Source organism: Ambystoma mexicanum, chromosome 1q (genome assembly GCF_040938575.1).
Source record: "Ambystoma mexicanum isolate Mex_15411 chromosome 1q, UKY_AmexF1_1, whole genome shotgun sequence".
In the NCBI taxonomy this organism is placed as follows: domain Eukaryota; kingdom Metazoa; phylum Chordata; class Amphibia; order Caudata; family Ambystomatidae; genus Ambystoma; species Ambystoma mexicanum.
This window is the reverse complement of record NC_090922.1, coordinates 1536671579-1536689277: the sequence shown is the minus strand read 5'-3', so window position 1 is coordinate 1536689277 and position 17699 is coordinate 1536671579. Positions and strand designations below refer to the sequence as shown.

Here is a 17699-nt window from a genome sequence, read left to right as displayed (position 1 = left end):
GATAAACCTGCGGTAAAAGTTAGCGAAGCCTAACATGCTTTGCACACCTTTTACGGAGGATGGTGATGGCCATTTTAGAACTGCATCAACCTTCTTTGAATCCATACGCACTCCGCCAGGTGATAATATGAATCCCAAGAATTCAACTTCAGTCACGTTGAAAACACATTTTTCCAACTTAGCGAAAAGTTTGTGTTGACGCAATCTTTCGAGGACCATTTTCACGTGTTTCCGATGTTCAGATTCCGATGAAGAATAAACGAGGATGTCGTCAATGTAAACAACAACACATACATCTATGAGCTCTCTGAGGACATCGTTCATAAAATATTGAAAGGCGGCTGGGGCATTGCAAAGTCCGAAGGGCATGACCTGATATTCAAATAGCCCATACTTGGTGCGGAAGGCCGTCTTCCATTCATCGCCCTCTTTTACTCGTACCAAGTGGTAAGCTCCTCTAAGATCCAGCTTTGTATATATGCATGCTTTTCTGACTTGGTCCAGGAGTTCAGGGATCAAAGGTAACGGATATCTATTCTTAACGGTGATCTGGTTCAGGGAGCGATAATCGATACAAGTTCTAAGGTCTCCTTCCTTTTTCGGAACGAAGAACAAAGCTGAAGAAGCAGGGGACTTGGAAGGACGAATAAACCCATTTGCCAGGTATTGATCCAGGTATTGTCGAAGGTGAAGGTTCTCAGGCTCGGTGAGGGCATAAATTCTACTACAAGGAGGAGTAGATCCAGGTATCAGGTCTATCTGGCAGTCATAAGACCTATGAGGAGGTAGAGAGTTAGCCTGATCCTTCCGGAAAACATCTTGGTATTCTAGGTATTCGGGAGGTAACTGGGGAGTCTCTGAAGAAATTGCGGCCAGTGCAACACCAGGTGGAGGGTGACAAGTAGAGACACATTCTGGAAACTGGACCGTTCTTGCTCGCCAATCGATCAGAGGATTGTGTTTCTCTAACCAAGGTATTCCTAGAATAATCTGAAACTGAGGGGCCTTGATCACATCGAACACGATCTTCTCATGGTGTCCATCTTGACTTAATAGCGTCACCTCTTGAGTGGTATGCGTTACTGGCCCGGAGGCTATCTCCGTACCATCCACCGTAGTAATGACGTCCTTTACAGCCTTGGGACAAAGAGTTAGATTCATCCTCAAAACCATTTCATGATCCACATAATTGCCGATGGCACCGCTGTCGACGTAAGCTTCAATTGCATGTAATCGATCCGGATTATCAGGGCTAATGAGGACCCTAGGTATCACGAAATGCGAGGTCACGGAACTGGTTTTCACGCTCGGCAAGAGGACCTCTATTCTTGTCGGGCGAGGTCGTTTCCCTGCTCAGAGTTTGTAACTTTGGTAACTGCAGCTCCTACTGCCTTCTTGGCAGGTTTCACCGGACAGTCTCGAAGAAAGTGCCCTGAGTTTCCGCAATATAGGCATAATTGCAACTGTTTCCTCCTTTCCCGCTCCCTTTGTGTTAGAGGACCTTTCAGAACCCCTATTTGCATGGGTTCCCCGGAGTCTACTCCTTTGGAAGGAGTTGGCGGTTTGGAAAATACTCGAGCATCACACTTGGAACGATCGGCCTTCCTGTTCTGCAGCCTGTGATCTATTTGAACGACCAAGTCTATATAATCCGAACAGTCTTGTGGGGGATTCACTACTTGGGCTAAAACGTCTTTGAGCTCTCCACGTAGACCTCTATAAAACAGCGTAATCCTTTTGTCCTCAGGCCATTGAGTTTCCACTATTAGTCTATTGAAAGATGCAATATAAGCCAAAAGGTCTTGATTACCCTGTCGCAACGAAAGAAGCTCATTGTCCAAGGCCTGCCCCTGTGAATGTCTTGCGAAAAGTTTTTCCATACTAAGCTGAAAGGCTTGAAAATCATGGAGAACCGGATCATCTTGATTAACTAGAGGGATCGACCAGTCTGCCGCTTTGCCACTAAGGTACGAAAGTACAAATGCTACTTTTGCTTGATCAGTTGGAAAGGCTGCTGGCCGGCATAAGAAGTGCAACCGGCACTGATTGATAAATACTGCAAACCTCTTTGGGTCACCAGAAAATCGTTCGGGCGGAGCCAGAGGTACATTCCCAGGTAGGTTGATCTGCACTGGATTCATAGAGGATGTTGAAGGAAGATTTGCCCCTGATGCGGGTAACGGGGTCTGTCCGGCTTGTGACTGTAGCACTTGTCTAGCAAGATTGTCTGTTCTCTCCTTGGAAATAATTAGTTCCCTTCTTAGAGCATTCGTTTCCTGACGAGCTGCATGCACTTCTGCCCTTAGTTCCCCAAGTAACTGGGCTAGGGGGTCAGTATCCGAGGTTTCCATAGCGCCTGGGCGAGAGTTTTGCGGTAGGCTTTGCGTTCTGTAACGCTCACCTGATTCTCACAGAGGCGCCGGTCTTGACTGGGCGACTACCGTATCTTCAAAGGTGATGTGTAGCACCCGGTTGGCTCTTTGGGCTGGACCCCTGTGCACTGTATGCCTGACGTGTAGAGTAAGATGTCTGCAGATAGAAAATATGGGGTTAATGAACTAGGGTTATTGGGGTGTCCCTATCTCTTTCCTCTTCTCCTCTCCTGTAGACCCCCAAAGGTTAACGCTCTCACCTTAGGTAAGTGAATGCCGAGCTCTCCATCTGCCTCGGGGCAGGGTGCTGTAACCAGTTTCTTCACTGGATAGGTAGCGCAGGCCTCTTGACTTCAGAGGACTGCTGTCCGTCGTTTACTGCACCAACGGTAAGTTTCGAGTCGTTCAAATGTCTTTAAAGTCTTTAGTAATGATGTCTCTTGTTTTGCAGGGTTCCGGCGATGGCGGATGACGGGCTGAAGTGAGTTGAAGATGGAGCCCGTGTGATGAATAGAAGCGCCTGGAAGCACGTAAGTAAGCGCTTGTTGCCTGCTTCACGATGCGCTCTAACTGTCTTTTTATTTTGCAGCTACGAGTTCGGAGCGGCTGCAGGGTGCCGGAATACCCACTGGATTAGATGTGGAAAGGAGTAATGGCACGTGAGTATTAAAGTTCCCCAATGTCTTTAAACGCACCTTGTTTTGTCTTTCAGATGCGGGATGCAGCGCCGAAGGCCTCCGGAGCGTGCGAAGAGTTGGTAAGCTTTTATCTTTCAGATGCCGGAATGCAGTGTGAAGACCTCCGGAGCGCACGAAGAGTAGGTAAGCTTTTGCCTTTCAGATGCCGGAATGCTAACCTGTTCTTTCTTGTCTTTATAGGTGTTGCTGAAGACTGGATTCAGGATGGTAAGCCTTTGCCTTTCAGATGCCGGAATGCTAACCTGTTCTTTCTTGTCTTTATAGGTGTTGCTGAAGACTGGATTCAGGATGGTAAGCCTTTTTCCTTAGGCCCAGGACCGGATGCAGAAGACACGATGAGCGTTCTGCTGCAGAGGTTGCAGAATAACGCAAAGCAAGATTCATCCACCGGGTGTGGTTTAAATAGCCTCCTGTAGTACTTAGGTGTCTCCTTCCACAGCCACGCCTAAGTAAGAAAAGAGTTCCTGGTAAGAAAAGAGTTCCTGCCTTCCAGAAGAGTTCCAGTGTTCTGAATCTAGGGAGTGGCTCCAGCCCCACCCAACAGGAAAAGTAGTTCCAAACAGAAGAGGATCAGAGGCTCAACTGGCAGGCAAGTAAGCAGCATGGTCTGCTGAAGGTAAGTCCACCCAAGCATTATGAGCCCGGCGCTTCCAGCGCTGGGACTGGGCATATTTATGAGCCTGGTGCCACTGGCGCCAGGACTGGGTCCAAAAGGTCCCAATTGGGACTGGTTGGCACTCGGAACCTGGGTTATGGATCTGCTTCCAAGGGAGTTGGGAAAACCCTGACCTTTTGGAAGCAGAGATCATGACAGTTGCTGCTTTCTTACCTGGGCAGTACCCTACAGTCTTACTCCTTCTTGTCAGTCCGACAGTCACTTCAGGAACCGTGAGCCTGCAGGACCTGCGAGGAATGTCTGCCTCAGCTACAGCATTCTTCTTCTTCTGAGGTACTGTGCAAATCCGGTCGGTCGTTCTGTCCGACCGCGGTGATAGTGTTTTAAATCTTTCGATAATCCGAGGGTTTGTCCTTCGCTACTCTTTTAAATAACTTTTGTTGCGACCAACTTTGTTTTGAATTCTTGGCAAAGACTTAACCGCAAACTACTCTGAACTGTGTGATCCTCTGCAAAGATTCTGAAGCATTAACATTGGCCCAGGCCTAATGATTTGAATCCTAGTTGTAGTAAGCCTCTTCTAGATTGCCCTGCCTACTTACTTGGTGGTGCTGCTTGATTTTGTATAACCTTGTCTTTCCCTCCCTTTTTAAATTGCTGGAGTGCCATTTTGCTCACACTTCATTTTGACCTTATCTTGTCCAGAATTGATTGGGTGGTGTGTAGTGTATGAAGATTGTGATTTTCTGCTGCTTTATATCAGTGAACTGTTTTATAACTGATGTGTAAATAAATGTATATTGTTTTACTCAGGAACCTTGAGTCAGTGTTTGTTTGAACCATAGTAATTGCTGTCCTTTGTGCAACTATTGGTACTGCTCACTTGCTCTTGAGATAAGCCTGGCTGCTCAGCCATCGCTACCACTTTACTGTGTGGTACAGGCTTGTACCAAAGGTGAATTTGTACTGTCACTTGCACTCTTAATTGTTTGTCGTGTTCCCAAAGGGCACTGCATATAATTCTGCCTAACACAGTGAATAAAGTAAAAACGGTTGGGGTTACCGTTGAGGCATCACTTAATGCAGCTGCAAGTGTGACCAAAAATGAACATTATTACCTCAGGCTACTACGCCTGACAAAACCTTTTGTTCAGCAGCTAACTGTGCCATGTTCATAAGAGCTCTACTCTTATCGAGACTAGATTATTGGAACGCACTACTAGGCAGAGCAAGTAAATGCTGTATCAGAAGACTACAGATTTTGCAAAACGATGCCGTGAGAATGGGGAAAGGTGCGTCACAACATGAGCAAATTTCACCGCATAGAAGAGATCTACACTGGCTCCCTCTAGACGCAAGAATAGAGTTTAAAATCAATATCTTGATTCATAAATGTTTGCTTGGTGATGCCTTCAGCTACCTTAAAGCGCGAATGACCATCCAAACTTCAGTCAGAAGCACCAGATCGAAAGATTGCACGCGATTGAGACACCCTAGATCCCGTCGAGCTAAGGGAAAAGAAAGCTCTTACCCTGTAAAAGCGGCTATTGCATAGAATAAGCTGCAGATGAGTTTGCGCTGTGAAAAAAAAATCTACCAGCTTTTACAAAAAGCTTTGAAAACTGTCCTATTCTCCTAAACCTGATGTGTCCCAATTATTCCCCATTCTGATCACATTGCTGTGTGTTTTCCGGTATCTCTTCTCCACTCCCTGATGCCCACGGGCTAGAGCGCGTTAGACATGAATAGGTAATAAATAATAAAATGATTTAGGAGTTGGTTGGGTCATATCTTCCCAAGCATGGGTGTCCTGGATAACTACTTTATGAAAGTTATCAAGCACATTATCCCCCCTGAAATATGGCAGAGGATTTAGACGGATTGCTCAAGTCCTTCATTGCCATAGATTGTTGTTCTATTTTGAGTTCCGTGGGTTCTTGTCCAGTATCTGTGCCCTCCAGTGACACCAGTATATGAGTGGGATGCAGAGTTTGCATTAAGACCTCTGAAGGTGGCAAACGTAGTTCCGGTCCTGTGCATTGTCTCTCTAGGGTAGCAAAATATGTTTTCAACTTCCGTTTCCTAACACATACAAAAACATCAATCTGGCTATCAGTGACATTATTTCTTGAAGACGGTGCAAATGAGAAACCTTTATTCAGGAGGGAAGTTTCCTCCGGTGACAATTGATAAGAGGACAAGTGGTAAGCTAGGTCGAGTGCCTCCCCTGGTTCTGCTGTCTCTGTGATTGCCTCCCATGGTTCTGCTGTCTCTGTGATTGCCTCCCCTGGTTCTGCCTCCCCTGGTTCTGCTGTCTCTGTGATTGCCTCCCCTGGTTCTGTTGTCTCTGTGATTGCCTCCCGCTGTCTCTGTGATTGCCTCCCCTGGTTCTGCGGTCTCTGTGATTGCCTCCCGCTGTCTCTGTGATTGCCTCCCCTGGTTCTGCTGTCTCTGTGATTGCCTCCCCTGGTTCTGCTGTCTGTGATTGCATCCCCTGGTTCTGCTGTCTCTGTGATTGCCTCCCCAGGTTCTGCTGTCTCTGTGATTGCCTCCCCTGGTTCTGCTGTCTCTGTGATTGCCTCCCACTGTCTCTGTGATTGCCTCCCCTGGTTCTGCTATCTCTGTGATTGCCTCCCCTGGTTCTGCTGTCTCTGTGATTGCCTCCCGCTGTCTCTGTGATTGCCTCCCCTGGTTCTGCTGTCTCTGTGATTGCCTCCCCTGGTTCTGCTGTCTGTGATTGCCTCCCCTGGTTCTGCTGTCTCTGTTGCCATGAGCAAGTTACCCAACATAGTAGCATCGAGTTTCTTGAACACAACAAAAGGATTCCCCAGACATACGAATGTGATAACCCGTCAAAGGTTCTTTTTTAAATGTGGGCACTGTAACCTTTGTAAATATTAACAACCAACACTTCTTTGAGGATAGTTACAACAAATCGTCGACAGTACTTATGTTACGTATTTAAAAATACAGTTTTCTGATATTTATAGTTGAAAATAACAAAAAAATCGATCTGGTGCCTATCGAAGAAAACCTACATTTAAAAAAGGTGATTTTGCTCAGAACCTAAGATAGGTGAAAGATCAGAAGAGAGAATGCAACGAGTGGAATTATGGAATAATTAATAAGAGCATTGAGGTAAGACAACTTCAATTCATAAGCACAAGAAGGGATGGATCTATGGACACAATCTTACCAATCAATGCATCATACAGAGTGGAGGCAACAATAAGAGACGATGCCATAAGAATCGGAAATGGATTTGAAAACGCGATATGTAGGAACGTTTAATGTAAGACACTGAGAAGGTGCAAGGTTGGTAAACGCGGATTAGCATCACAACATGTAGGTCATCACCTGTAAGAATGAATCCAAAATGGCAGGACCGTTGAAAGGCACAGAGTACGCTATACCAGTCCTCTTTCTATGTCTATATAACTCAGGGTTTCAAAATAAGGCCAGAACACCATGTGGATATCAACCACGACCAAAGGAACAGACACCAGGTGAGAGCAAATAGAACTAAGGCCCTCATTACGACCCTGGCGGAGTGGGATACCGCCAGCGGTAATCGCGGTGGACCCGTCCGCCGTACTACGAGTTCCCTTAGCGCCATGGAGGTTTTCTCCGCCTGGTTTTACCGGGCGGAGAAAACCATGGCGCTAAGGGACCTCGTTGTTAATTACGCCGCCGTACTTTACGGCGGCGTAATTAACTCCTTCCCCACTCCCATTATACCCTATGGGGCAAGAATGGGAATGGGGAAGGGTAAAATGGGGATTGGGGATTTACCGCTCCGCCAAGGTCGGCATGGGGTGGTAAATCCGCCAACCCCCATGGCGCTATCGGCGGCTTTCCGCCATGCTCCGCGGTGCATTTTGCACCGCGAATTCCGCCAGGGTCGTAATGAGGGCCTAGGACATGATACCATACATGGCACTATAATGTATCCAAGTGACACATACAACAACATGCCTTCAATGGCTTCTACTGAAATACCAAGTGAACAGGGCTAGGTGTCCATTATGAAGATACAGGGTGTGCCACAACTAGAGACTGTAAGGAACAGATTAGGGCAGATTAGGGCAGATTTAGGACACAAGACATCAAAGTAAAGACAAACACTGCTTGCAGAACTCACAAAATAAGGAGCACCGCTCAACTAAATACAATTTCATCTGTAGTTTGCAGGTCAGCGAATATATATATGAAAACATGCAAACAACACAGTAATTAATCAGTGAAATGTAAAAGAAATAGGTGGGATAAGCCTCTAGACTCTTGCTCAAGGTTGCCAATGGACCAAAGACAGGGCATCATTAGTCCCGTCTTGCATGTTTGTCTGCTGTGTCTATGTTCGCGCCCTGATGCCTGCAGACTCTGGTGCGTTATAAATAAATAAATAAATCAGTAAAAATAATGATCATAAAAATAATCAAGAAAAAATCAGACTTCATACTAACTTCTTCTACATCGTGTGAAAAAAGTCGACTTTTCGTGATTTAATCACACAGTTTAAATACAAATTCAGCAGTTTCTGTGATAATTATTTATATTTACAACAGTGTAGCATATACTAACAAATCATTGTTTTTTTTTTGTCTCAAACATTTAAGGTTGAGACCTTCTGAGCGAAACATGTGTTGCCCTTTTATGTTTATGTTTATTTGGCGTATATAGCGCTTTATACCAAATTGCAAATAGTGCCAGCACAGGGGACTAGTAACCAAGGAGTCGGTGCTTGTCCTGGGATAAGGAAACAGAGCAGGGAGAAATAGCAACTTTCCAGAAGCTGTGATGTGATGTGTAACATCTAGTAAAACTGTGCCTCGTTAAAGTCACAAGCGCTCTGCGGCTCGTAGGATATAGAGTTGTTTGAATACTTCAGCAAGACGGGGTTTCCTTTGGGACCCCGGGTGATACGTGGCTTGTACTCCTGACTCTACAGAGTCACACAGGAGTTTATATGCACCCCTGGAAATCTCACCAGAACAGGACGATAATAACGCCATTTATTAGAGTGTTGAGAGCAGGGAGGCATGCCGCATAAAGCACTGAGCATTCTAGTGGGCATGAAAGGGGTACCTTGTCTAATGCCTACCAACACCCACAAAGGCTGCACACCACCTTTGCAGCGGTGTAATACTGCCGTGACCTTTCACTCCCTCTGGACCCACCTCCTTAGATATTTGGGGTCTTCCATTGACCCGCTGCTGCGGGCTTAGCTGTGTCTGGTGTAGGCCACTGTACTTTGGCTGTCTGAAGCGGTGACTGCTGCTTCTGGCCTCTGCTGGTTTGGGGCAGTGGAGCCACAAAGAACACCAATATTTGAAATGTCCTTCTCCCCCTTATTCCTCCTGCTCGGAAAAGATGACGCTGAGTCTGATCATTATGGCTATTCCTAAAAGCTGAAATCAAATTTGAGCAATAGAGACCTACTGGCTCGAAGTGGAATGAAGCCATTCTCGAGCCAATGCTATAGTGGCTCTGTGCGAGTCGAACCATTTTTGGGATTGCTCGAGCCGACTTTCAAGTCGAGTACTTCAAGGCTCGCCCATCCCTAGTCTCGAATCCAACCCATCCACGCCACCAGACAAAGTGCGCTATGTACAGCGTAAATGCTTGAGGCAATCCGAAACACTTGGGACCAATTTATGGTGGTATTTATTGGGGCCATTTCCAATTGGCTCGAGATTCGAACTGTGGCTCGAATCGTGAGACACTTCCAGGGTCGGACCAGAGCTGCTGCCCTTAAGGCCGGCCCTCGGTCGGACTGGGGCATAACATTGTCTCGGGCACCAACGAAAAACTGGCCCACAGTTGCGAATCGGAATTCATTCCTTTTGTGACGCTGTTTGTATACTACCGAAGGGGGAGATTTTTGATAAAATGGGATGCAAATTATACATTTTAACGAATATTTATTCAGCAACACTGGCCAAAACTATTAGCCACAGAGTGAAGTAACTCATCAAATACATTATCCAAAAAAGTGGGCCACTTTGACCCATAAAACTGCCCCGCACAAGCATTTTGCGTGTTTTGTTTGGCCCTGGGCCTATTCCCTATAGGCCAGTGAAAGCCTGGAGGCTTCGAATCATTGTGAAGTCATCTCGAACTCTTGTCTGTCTGTCTGTCTGTATATCTATCTATCTATCTATCTATCTATCTATCTATCTATCTATCTATCTATCTATCTATGCATCTATCTATCTATCTATCTCCTATCTATCTATCTTTCTATCTATCTCCTATCTATCTATCTATGCATCTATCTATCTATCTATCTATCTCCTATCTATCTATGCATCTATCTATCTATCTATCTATCTCCTATCTATCTATCTATCTATCCATCTATCTATCTATCTATCTATCTATCTATCTATGCATCTATCTATCTATCTATCTATCTATCTATCTATCTATCTATCTATGCATCTATCTATCTATCTATCTATGCATCTATCTATCTATCTATCTATCTCCTATCTATCTATCTATCTATCTATCTATCTATCTATCTATCTATCTATGCATCTATCTATCTATCTATGCATCTATCTATCTATCTATCTATCTATCTCCTATCTATCTATGCATCTATCTATCTATCTATCTCCTATCTATCTATCTATCTATCTATCTCCTATCTATCTATCTATGCATCTATCTATCTATCTATCTCCTATCTCTCTATCTATGCATCTATCTATCTATCTATCTATCTATCTATCTATCTATCTATCTATCTATCTATCTATCTATGCATCTATCTATCTATCTATTCTTCACTTTTGCTTCATCCTCTGCTCTGTCCTCGATGTTGTGCTTTTCACCCTCACTGTTACTGGCTTCATCATGTGACAGTGGCAGCATAAGAAGGATACATGCCCCTATGAATTGCAATGCTGTGTGGCACACCTTTCTCACGCGCTCTTTGCTAAGACACGTGTGCCTTGACTCGTGTGTTCAGGCAATTGTCAAGCAGCCCTGTTCCCCTGTGGCTCATACTTCACACCAACCGTGGCACGCTCTGTTCTGCATTGCCCTGGGAACTGTGCACATATGTGTAAAGACCATGTTTTCATCACACAGCGCCTGCAAGCTGTTTCTGTTGAGCCCTTTTTATTTCTGAAGCATGCGTTCAGATGTCTGGGGTGAAATGAAAGCCACATGTGTTCCATCTGGGGAGGCCTGGAGCTAAAACCTGGTTGTGGCCACTCCTGAGTGGATGAACTTCCATAGAACAGGGTATTTGACTCATGTTAGAGGGGCTCCCACACTCCTGTATGATCTCTCTGCAGAACATCCTGAGTGGATGAAATTCCACAGAACAGGGTATGTGACCCATGTCTTTTTCTCAGTAGAGGAGCTCTCACACTCCTGCCTGATCTCTCTGCAGACCCCCCAAGTGGCTGAAATTCCACAGAACAGGGTATGTGACCCATGTCTGTTCTCAGTAGAGGGGATCTTACACTCCTGCATGATCTCTCTGCAGACCCCCAAGTGGATGAAATTCCACAGAACAGGGTATTTGACCCAGGATCGTTCTCAGTAGAGGGGCTCTCACACTCCTGCATGATCTCTCTGCAGACCCCCAAGTGGATGAAATTCCACAGAACAGGGTATTTGACCCAGGATCGTTCTCAGTAGAGGGGCTCTCACACTCCTGCATGATCTCTCTGAAGATCATCCTGAGTGGATGAAATTCCACAGGACAGGGTATGTGACCCATGTCTGTTCTCAGTAGAGGGGCTCTCACACTCCTGCATGATCTCTCTGCAGACCACCGAGTGGATGAAATTCCACAGAACAGGGTATGTGACCCATGTCTGTTCTCAGTAGAGGGGTTCTCACACTCATGCATGATCTCTCTGCAGACCCCCCAAGTGGCTGAAATTCCACAGAACAGGGTATGTGACCCATGTCTGTTTTCAGTAGAGGGGCTCTCACACTCCTGCATGATCTCTCTGCAGACCCCCAAGTGGATGAAATTCCACAGAACAGGGTATGTGACCCATGTTTGTTCTCAGTAGAGGGGCTCTCACACTCCTGCATGATCTCTCTGCAGACCCCCGAGAGGATGAAATTCCACAGAACAGGATATTTGACCCACGTTCATTGTCAGTGGAGGGGCTCCCACACTGCTTTTCACACTGTAGAACTGAGACTTCATTTTGCTGGTGGAGGTGGCATCTGATTGGAATTTGATGTGATCCCAGACCTGTGAGAGGAGGGTATGCAGCACCTGTGCTAGGATGTTACTGAAAGCTGTTTGGGAGATGCCAGCAACATGCCCTCACCCACTGGCACACAGATGCATGACACTGATCGCCTTCGGCATTGGCGGAATGGCTGTTGATCTGCGCATTGATGGATGCAGCTAATGCATCTGTCAGGTCCATGATGCTTCGTCCGGAGGTGCGAGCTGGGTGCATTGCAGGCATCACCTTGAGATATGCCCTCGGAAAATAGTGCAGAATCTTCGCCAACACCTTTGGTGTTGCTTGGGGGGGGGGTGGATAAAGACTCATACTATCTATTGTCCTGTGTGCACATGAATGCACTTGTAATACTCTTACAGACAATCCCATTGGTGTATGTTATGTTATGCAAAGTAACCAGCTGCAATGCAGCCCAGCAATGCAATGGTGCACTGCACATGCATGCATACGGTGTTGGTGATGTGTAGAGGCTGCCATTCCTATCTTCCTGCCCTACCTGGCCACCGCATGTACACATGGACCCTACGCACCCAATACTCCTCCGGCATGCTGTGCAGCAGGATCCTCTAGTTCTGGTCCACCCTCAGATGCCCCCTCTCCACCCGGTGCTCACAGTCCCACTGCTTGCGTCGCGCGCTCACATCTGCATGCGCATGCGAGGTCAGCAATCGCCATCTTGCTCCGCTGCTGGGACAGGCACACGCTGGATCCATTGGGGCAGTAATTTCCAGTGGAATTTCCGATGACTTTATGGCTTACTGGCTGCTAACCTTTTCAGCAGATGTATGATATTATTATTATTATTATTATTATTAGGGTATTTATTGAGCTCAGACTGTGCTGGGGAGGAGCAGGGGGGTCTTGGGCCCCTGGTACACTCCTTGCAGGATGACAGATTGCAGTGCTAGTGTGGTGTGGGCATTGTGCCGGAGCGATAGGAGGACTGGGGTCAAACTCGTTACCGGGGAAACATGGCGGTTTTCTGGGGGATTGGAGGAGTGCATGTGATTATTGCCGCTATCTAAATGAGCTGCGTACAAGGCGAGATCCTTTCTAACTGTTCTGCTGATTGCTTTCTTTTTGGGGAGAGTCGCATTACCTCTTAATGGCCCCCTCTGCTCCACACGGTGCATGAAGTTGGTGGTCTTGGTGTCCGTCGTGACCTTGATGATGCTGAAAGGGAGATCCACATGTTCCCCTGCATGCACTGCTGGTGCCTGGCCTGCAGTATCTGCGCAGACCTGGCGTGCCTCTCACTAAGAGGCATGGGTTTCCGGGGTTGGCCGGAAGTGTGGGGCGTGCCAGGAGCTTTCCCTTCCACTGTTCTTGCCATTCACTCTCCCTGCCTGCACCACACTTGCATTCCGGGCCCGAGTGTGGAGTGCGGGGAGATGTACCAATGAGCCCGGCTTCTCGGGGGACCTTGACACCCCAGTAGGGCCTATCAGCAGCAGCTCAGGCTTTGTTCTGTAATGCAGTGTCGCAGGCCTGAGCTCACAGGTGTGCATCTCTAATAGTGACCGTGTGACCCTGTGCATCACGCTTGGCTGCATCTCATCCGTGTTGTTTTCTTTCCGCAGCTCATTCTCTGAAATGTAATTCCTTGTGCATGAGCGACGGCGGCCCATGTGAAGACACGTGCAAGAAGAGCGAGGAGTTCTGTTTGTCCAGCTTCCGAGTTCGCAGAAGTAAGGAGATGGCGCTATTCAATCCCAGGCTCTGCTTGTTATGGTCATCGAGATCGATTTCTCCATGAGACGCCCCAATCTCTGACACTCAGCCCGGGGTGACTGTGCTTCCGGTCCGCGGGCGATGGGGAGACACGCAGCTTGCATTAATGAGCACCCACCAAGCAGCTATAGTTCTGCCCTATAAGACCGGCCGCACCAATCTGAGACTTCCCCCGGCACGCACCATTCCTGACCTCACACACTCCAGAACAGATGACATTACAAATGACATCATCGATGACATCACTGCTTTCATTAAACATGACTTGGAACGGGCAGTATAGCTCAGTGGCAACGCACTCCGCAGAGCAACACAGGTTTGAATCCCGGGTTCGTGCTTAGGGACCTCTTCGGAATTAAGCGCATTAAAAAACCTGATGATGCCATAGGTAAGGTGAGGGTCAACTTGTGATGGATTTTGTTGCGGCCATCCCAAGTAATAGCTAGGGATGAAGGAAAAGTATCAAAGAAGAGGAGGTGCCCAAAGTAAACCCACACAACTCACCGGATGGTTTTAAAACCAACGTGGACCGTCAGAAGAAAAGGATTAGTCTCCTCCTAGTCTTACTACTACTCTCCCTCCATGAACTACTCAAACACCTGCCTCACTCTGTACCGTTCACTTCCAATTCATCCTCTCTAGTCCCTCGCCACACAAACATTCAAACTCACAGTGCAGAACCACTTCCACTCCTAAGCAATACCTCTCCTGCTCCGTGAATTCTTCTGCACACGCCGCTGTGCCCTGCATTCTCCTGCTTGCCTCTCAGTGGTCCTATGCCAACTCCCTCCTCCGACTACACCCAGAAAACCCACACTACCTGGTTCCTCTCCTGGGTTTATAACCCATTTCCTCTCCCAAGATTGGGTAACTTTTCCTAGCCAATTCTGTTCTACCTTTCACCTCCAAGGTGTGTATGTATAATGCAAGCATACAAGAAGGGGCTAAGCTCTTGTTGCGTTATATTGAGACCACCCTTAAACTGGGGAGTTCCTTCCCACCCCATTCCACGAATCCTGCAATACTTGCTTATGTTTTTAGAGCTGGCCTTACTGAAGACTCATATCGAGTCACGCAAATCCCCCCCCCCTGTGCCCACAGCGAGCCAAGAACCATGCTGGGGTATAGGAACTATATATGTATTTATTTGCAAGGTAATAGAGATCCCACTAAAACGACACACGTCTCCTTCTTTGTGGCTCACAATTAAACTTCTTGTTACCAAAATAAATCACGCAAGTTGGTTGAGAAAAACACAAATCTCTATTCTTTATTTTATACAGATTTTACTTCAGAAAGTAAACAAACTGCTCAATGAAGAAAAGCAATTTACATATGCAAATGTCGATTTACCTGCACACTTAAAAGGTTAGCAGTTTATAGATTGGTACAAATGCATATGGCAGTTATGATTTCACCCACACTTTTGGTTTAAAGGAAACACAGTGTGATTTAGCAGTTTATTTTCAGACCCACCTCACTTAAAGGTCTGTGTTAGGGAAGGTGGACAGTACAAATTGGGATGATTTGAGAATTTTAGATTTCAGACCCCCCTCCACTTAAAGACCTGAATTGGGGAGGCTGGACAGAACAAATTGGGATGATTAGGGAATTTTGGATTTTTAGTCCCCCTCCACTTAAAGGCCTCTGTTGGGGAAGCTGGACCCATGGGGTTACTCAATTAAATTACAGTCTATAGTTTTCAGCACACACTGGGAATGAGCTTTGTTGATTTCAAATTTTAGCAAAAATCTCCCTTCGGTTTAATTAGGCTAAGGATCTACACAGTTATACCCCACCCAGCCCACTAAAAAAGGTAAAGAATTTAAGGCAAGCAGATTCCCCCACCTTTGGTTTCAAGTGGCCCAATTCTACTCACATTGAAAGCCTCTGTTGAAAGTTCATGAAAGTCAGCTGCATTTCGAGACCCTGTTTGAAGACAGGGCAGGGGTTTGGTCACTCCACTCTGAAGGATGGTCTCCAGCTCTTCACCATAGGACCCAGTCAGCTTTTAGGCCTCCCCAGCAATAGACACCCCCACCCAGATACAACCTCATCAATCTCTTCTGGTGTTTCTTTGTGAATGTCAGATGGTAATTGTCAGCAGCCCCTCTTCTTTTCTCATAGTGCATCCACTTTGTATACTAGTGATGACACCATCGAAATGTAAGTACTGGGCACTGCCCTGCAAAAATGCACACAACCAGGATTAGACAGTTACCCTTCTCTCTACCCCCAAGTCCATCTTCTCCTTAAGGATTGGTTTAGGAGTCTGGAGCAGACGTGGCAATTCCCATTTGCAATCCCCTTTTGTTTTCATATCAACTTTTGGCAAAAATCTAGTTATGTGTAAAAATCTTTGTAATTTACTAGTAACTGCCAAACTATATATATATTCTGATTCAGCTAATCATGGGGAATTAAATAAAATGAGATCCAGGTCCGCAACATTTTGCACAGGAGTTTGGCAATTTTCCGCAGTTTTTAAGGGACTCATTACAAGTTTTTCCGGCCCCTGGCAATGGGGAAATACAAGGCCATTACAACCCTGACGGACCCTGTATTTCCCCATTGCCAGGGGTCAGAAACCTTTACTCCCCATTCCCATTTGAGCCCTATAGGGCTCAATGGGAATGGGGAGGTTGGATGGTGCATCCGACATTCTCTGCTCGCGGGTGCCGTTCCGCCCGTCATGTCCAATCTGGCGGGTGAAAAGGCACCCAAGAGCAGGACTCATAGTTTGCCGGTACCCACGAGCAGGACTCATAGTTACCGGATGGGCAACATTCCTAATTTTACTCTCCAGCAGTGCGCCAATTTTCAAATTCGGGCATGTTCCGAACAGCCAGGAACACCCGTTATCTGTCCATTACAATTCCCTAAGTCGCAGGTGGATGCATTTTATTTTCAACAGAATCACCTGCCAATTATGTCATGTTATGTTATAATAACTTATATAGCGTACAGTCACCTGGAAGTATCTTGGCGCTATGAGAGAAGAGAAGTAGGTCACTAAGTACAGTCCTAAAATAAGTGGGTTTTCACAAGCCTTCTGAAGGGTAGATAGTTGGATGTTTTCTTAATGAAAAGCGGGAGCTCATTCGATAGTGTTGCTGCGGCAATGGAAAAAGCCCGACCACCAACCCGAGACCGTTCAAATCTTGGCACTACCAGTTGTACGGCAGTGGCATATCTAAGACTATGCGTATCATAGTAGCGGGCGAATTTGGCTTGAAGATATGCATGAGATAAAAAAATGGTCTGACCATAGTATAGGTTCCACTGACTGCATCGTTAAAAGAGATTTCTTTGAAAAGATCAGGTCTAACGTATTGCCCAGTTTGAGTAGGGCAACTAACATGTTGGTAGAATTGTAGGTCAGTCAGACTATCGTCAAATAGATCAAGAACTGGGGGTCTCGGTAGATTACATTTTAAATTAAAGTCTCCCATCACCATCAGTTGGGCATATTGTACCTGAAGATAAGCCATTAGATCTGGAAATTGTTCAAGAAACCTGCTTTTGGAAGAGCCTGAGGGATGGTAGATAAGCAGAAAGTGGCAAGTGTTTGAGGTTGAAATAACACATCTGAACAATAGGGCCTCCATGGGTACGTATGTATCATGATGCCTACCCCCGGGCATCCGGATCAAACCCATCAGCCCCATGAGCAGGCATCCAGACATGCACAAAAACCCCAGCAGCCCCAGCTAAGGGCTGTCTGGGTTCAGTCCTGGCGCCGCAGGCACCAGGCTCATAATAGAAATCAGTCCTGGCACCATAGGCGCCAGGCTCATAGACATTACTTACCTCATGCAGACCATGCTGCAAATAAATCCAAGCCAACGTGAGGCCTGGATGGGACTATTTTACTACAGGGACTATTTTTTACTCGGGTGTGGTCCTGGGGAACTTCTTTCCTGGGACTACTTTGGAGGCTATTTAAACCACGCCCGAACAGCAGCACATGCTTCGTGTTATTCTGCATCCAGCAGCGTGACTCTCGCCGTGCCTGCAGCCAGCATCCAGTCTTCTGCCACGCCCGCATGCCTGC

General features: G+C 46.5%; 1 protein-coding gene across 1 annotated transcript in view; it reads left to right on the top strand.

The window, feature by feature from the left end:
- LOC138522745 (candoxin-like) overlaps positions 1–17699 on the top strand; it is a 141053-nt gene that overhangs the window by 27387 nt on the left and 95967 nt on the right. The window contains exon 2 of the mRNA XM_069635402.1: positions 13495–13602. Within this exon, the coding sequence (XP_069491503.1) occupies positions 13495–13602 (108 nt within the window). The remainder of the gene's footprint in view (positions 1–13494; positions 13603–17699) is intronic.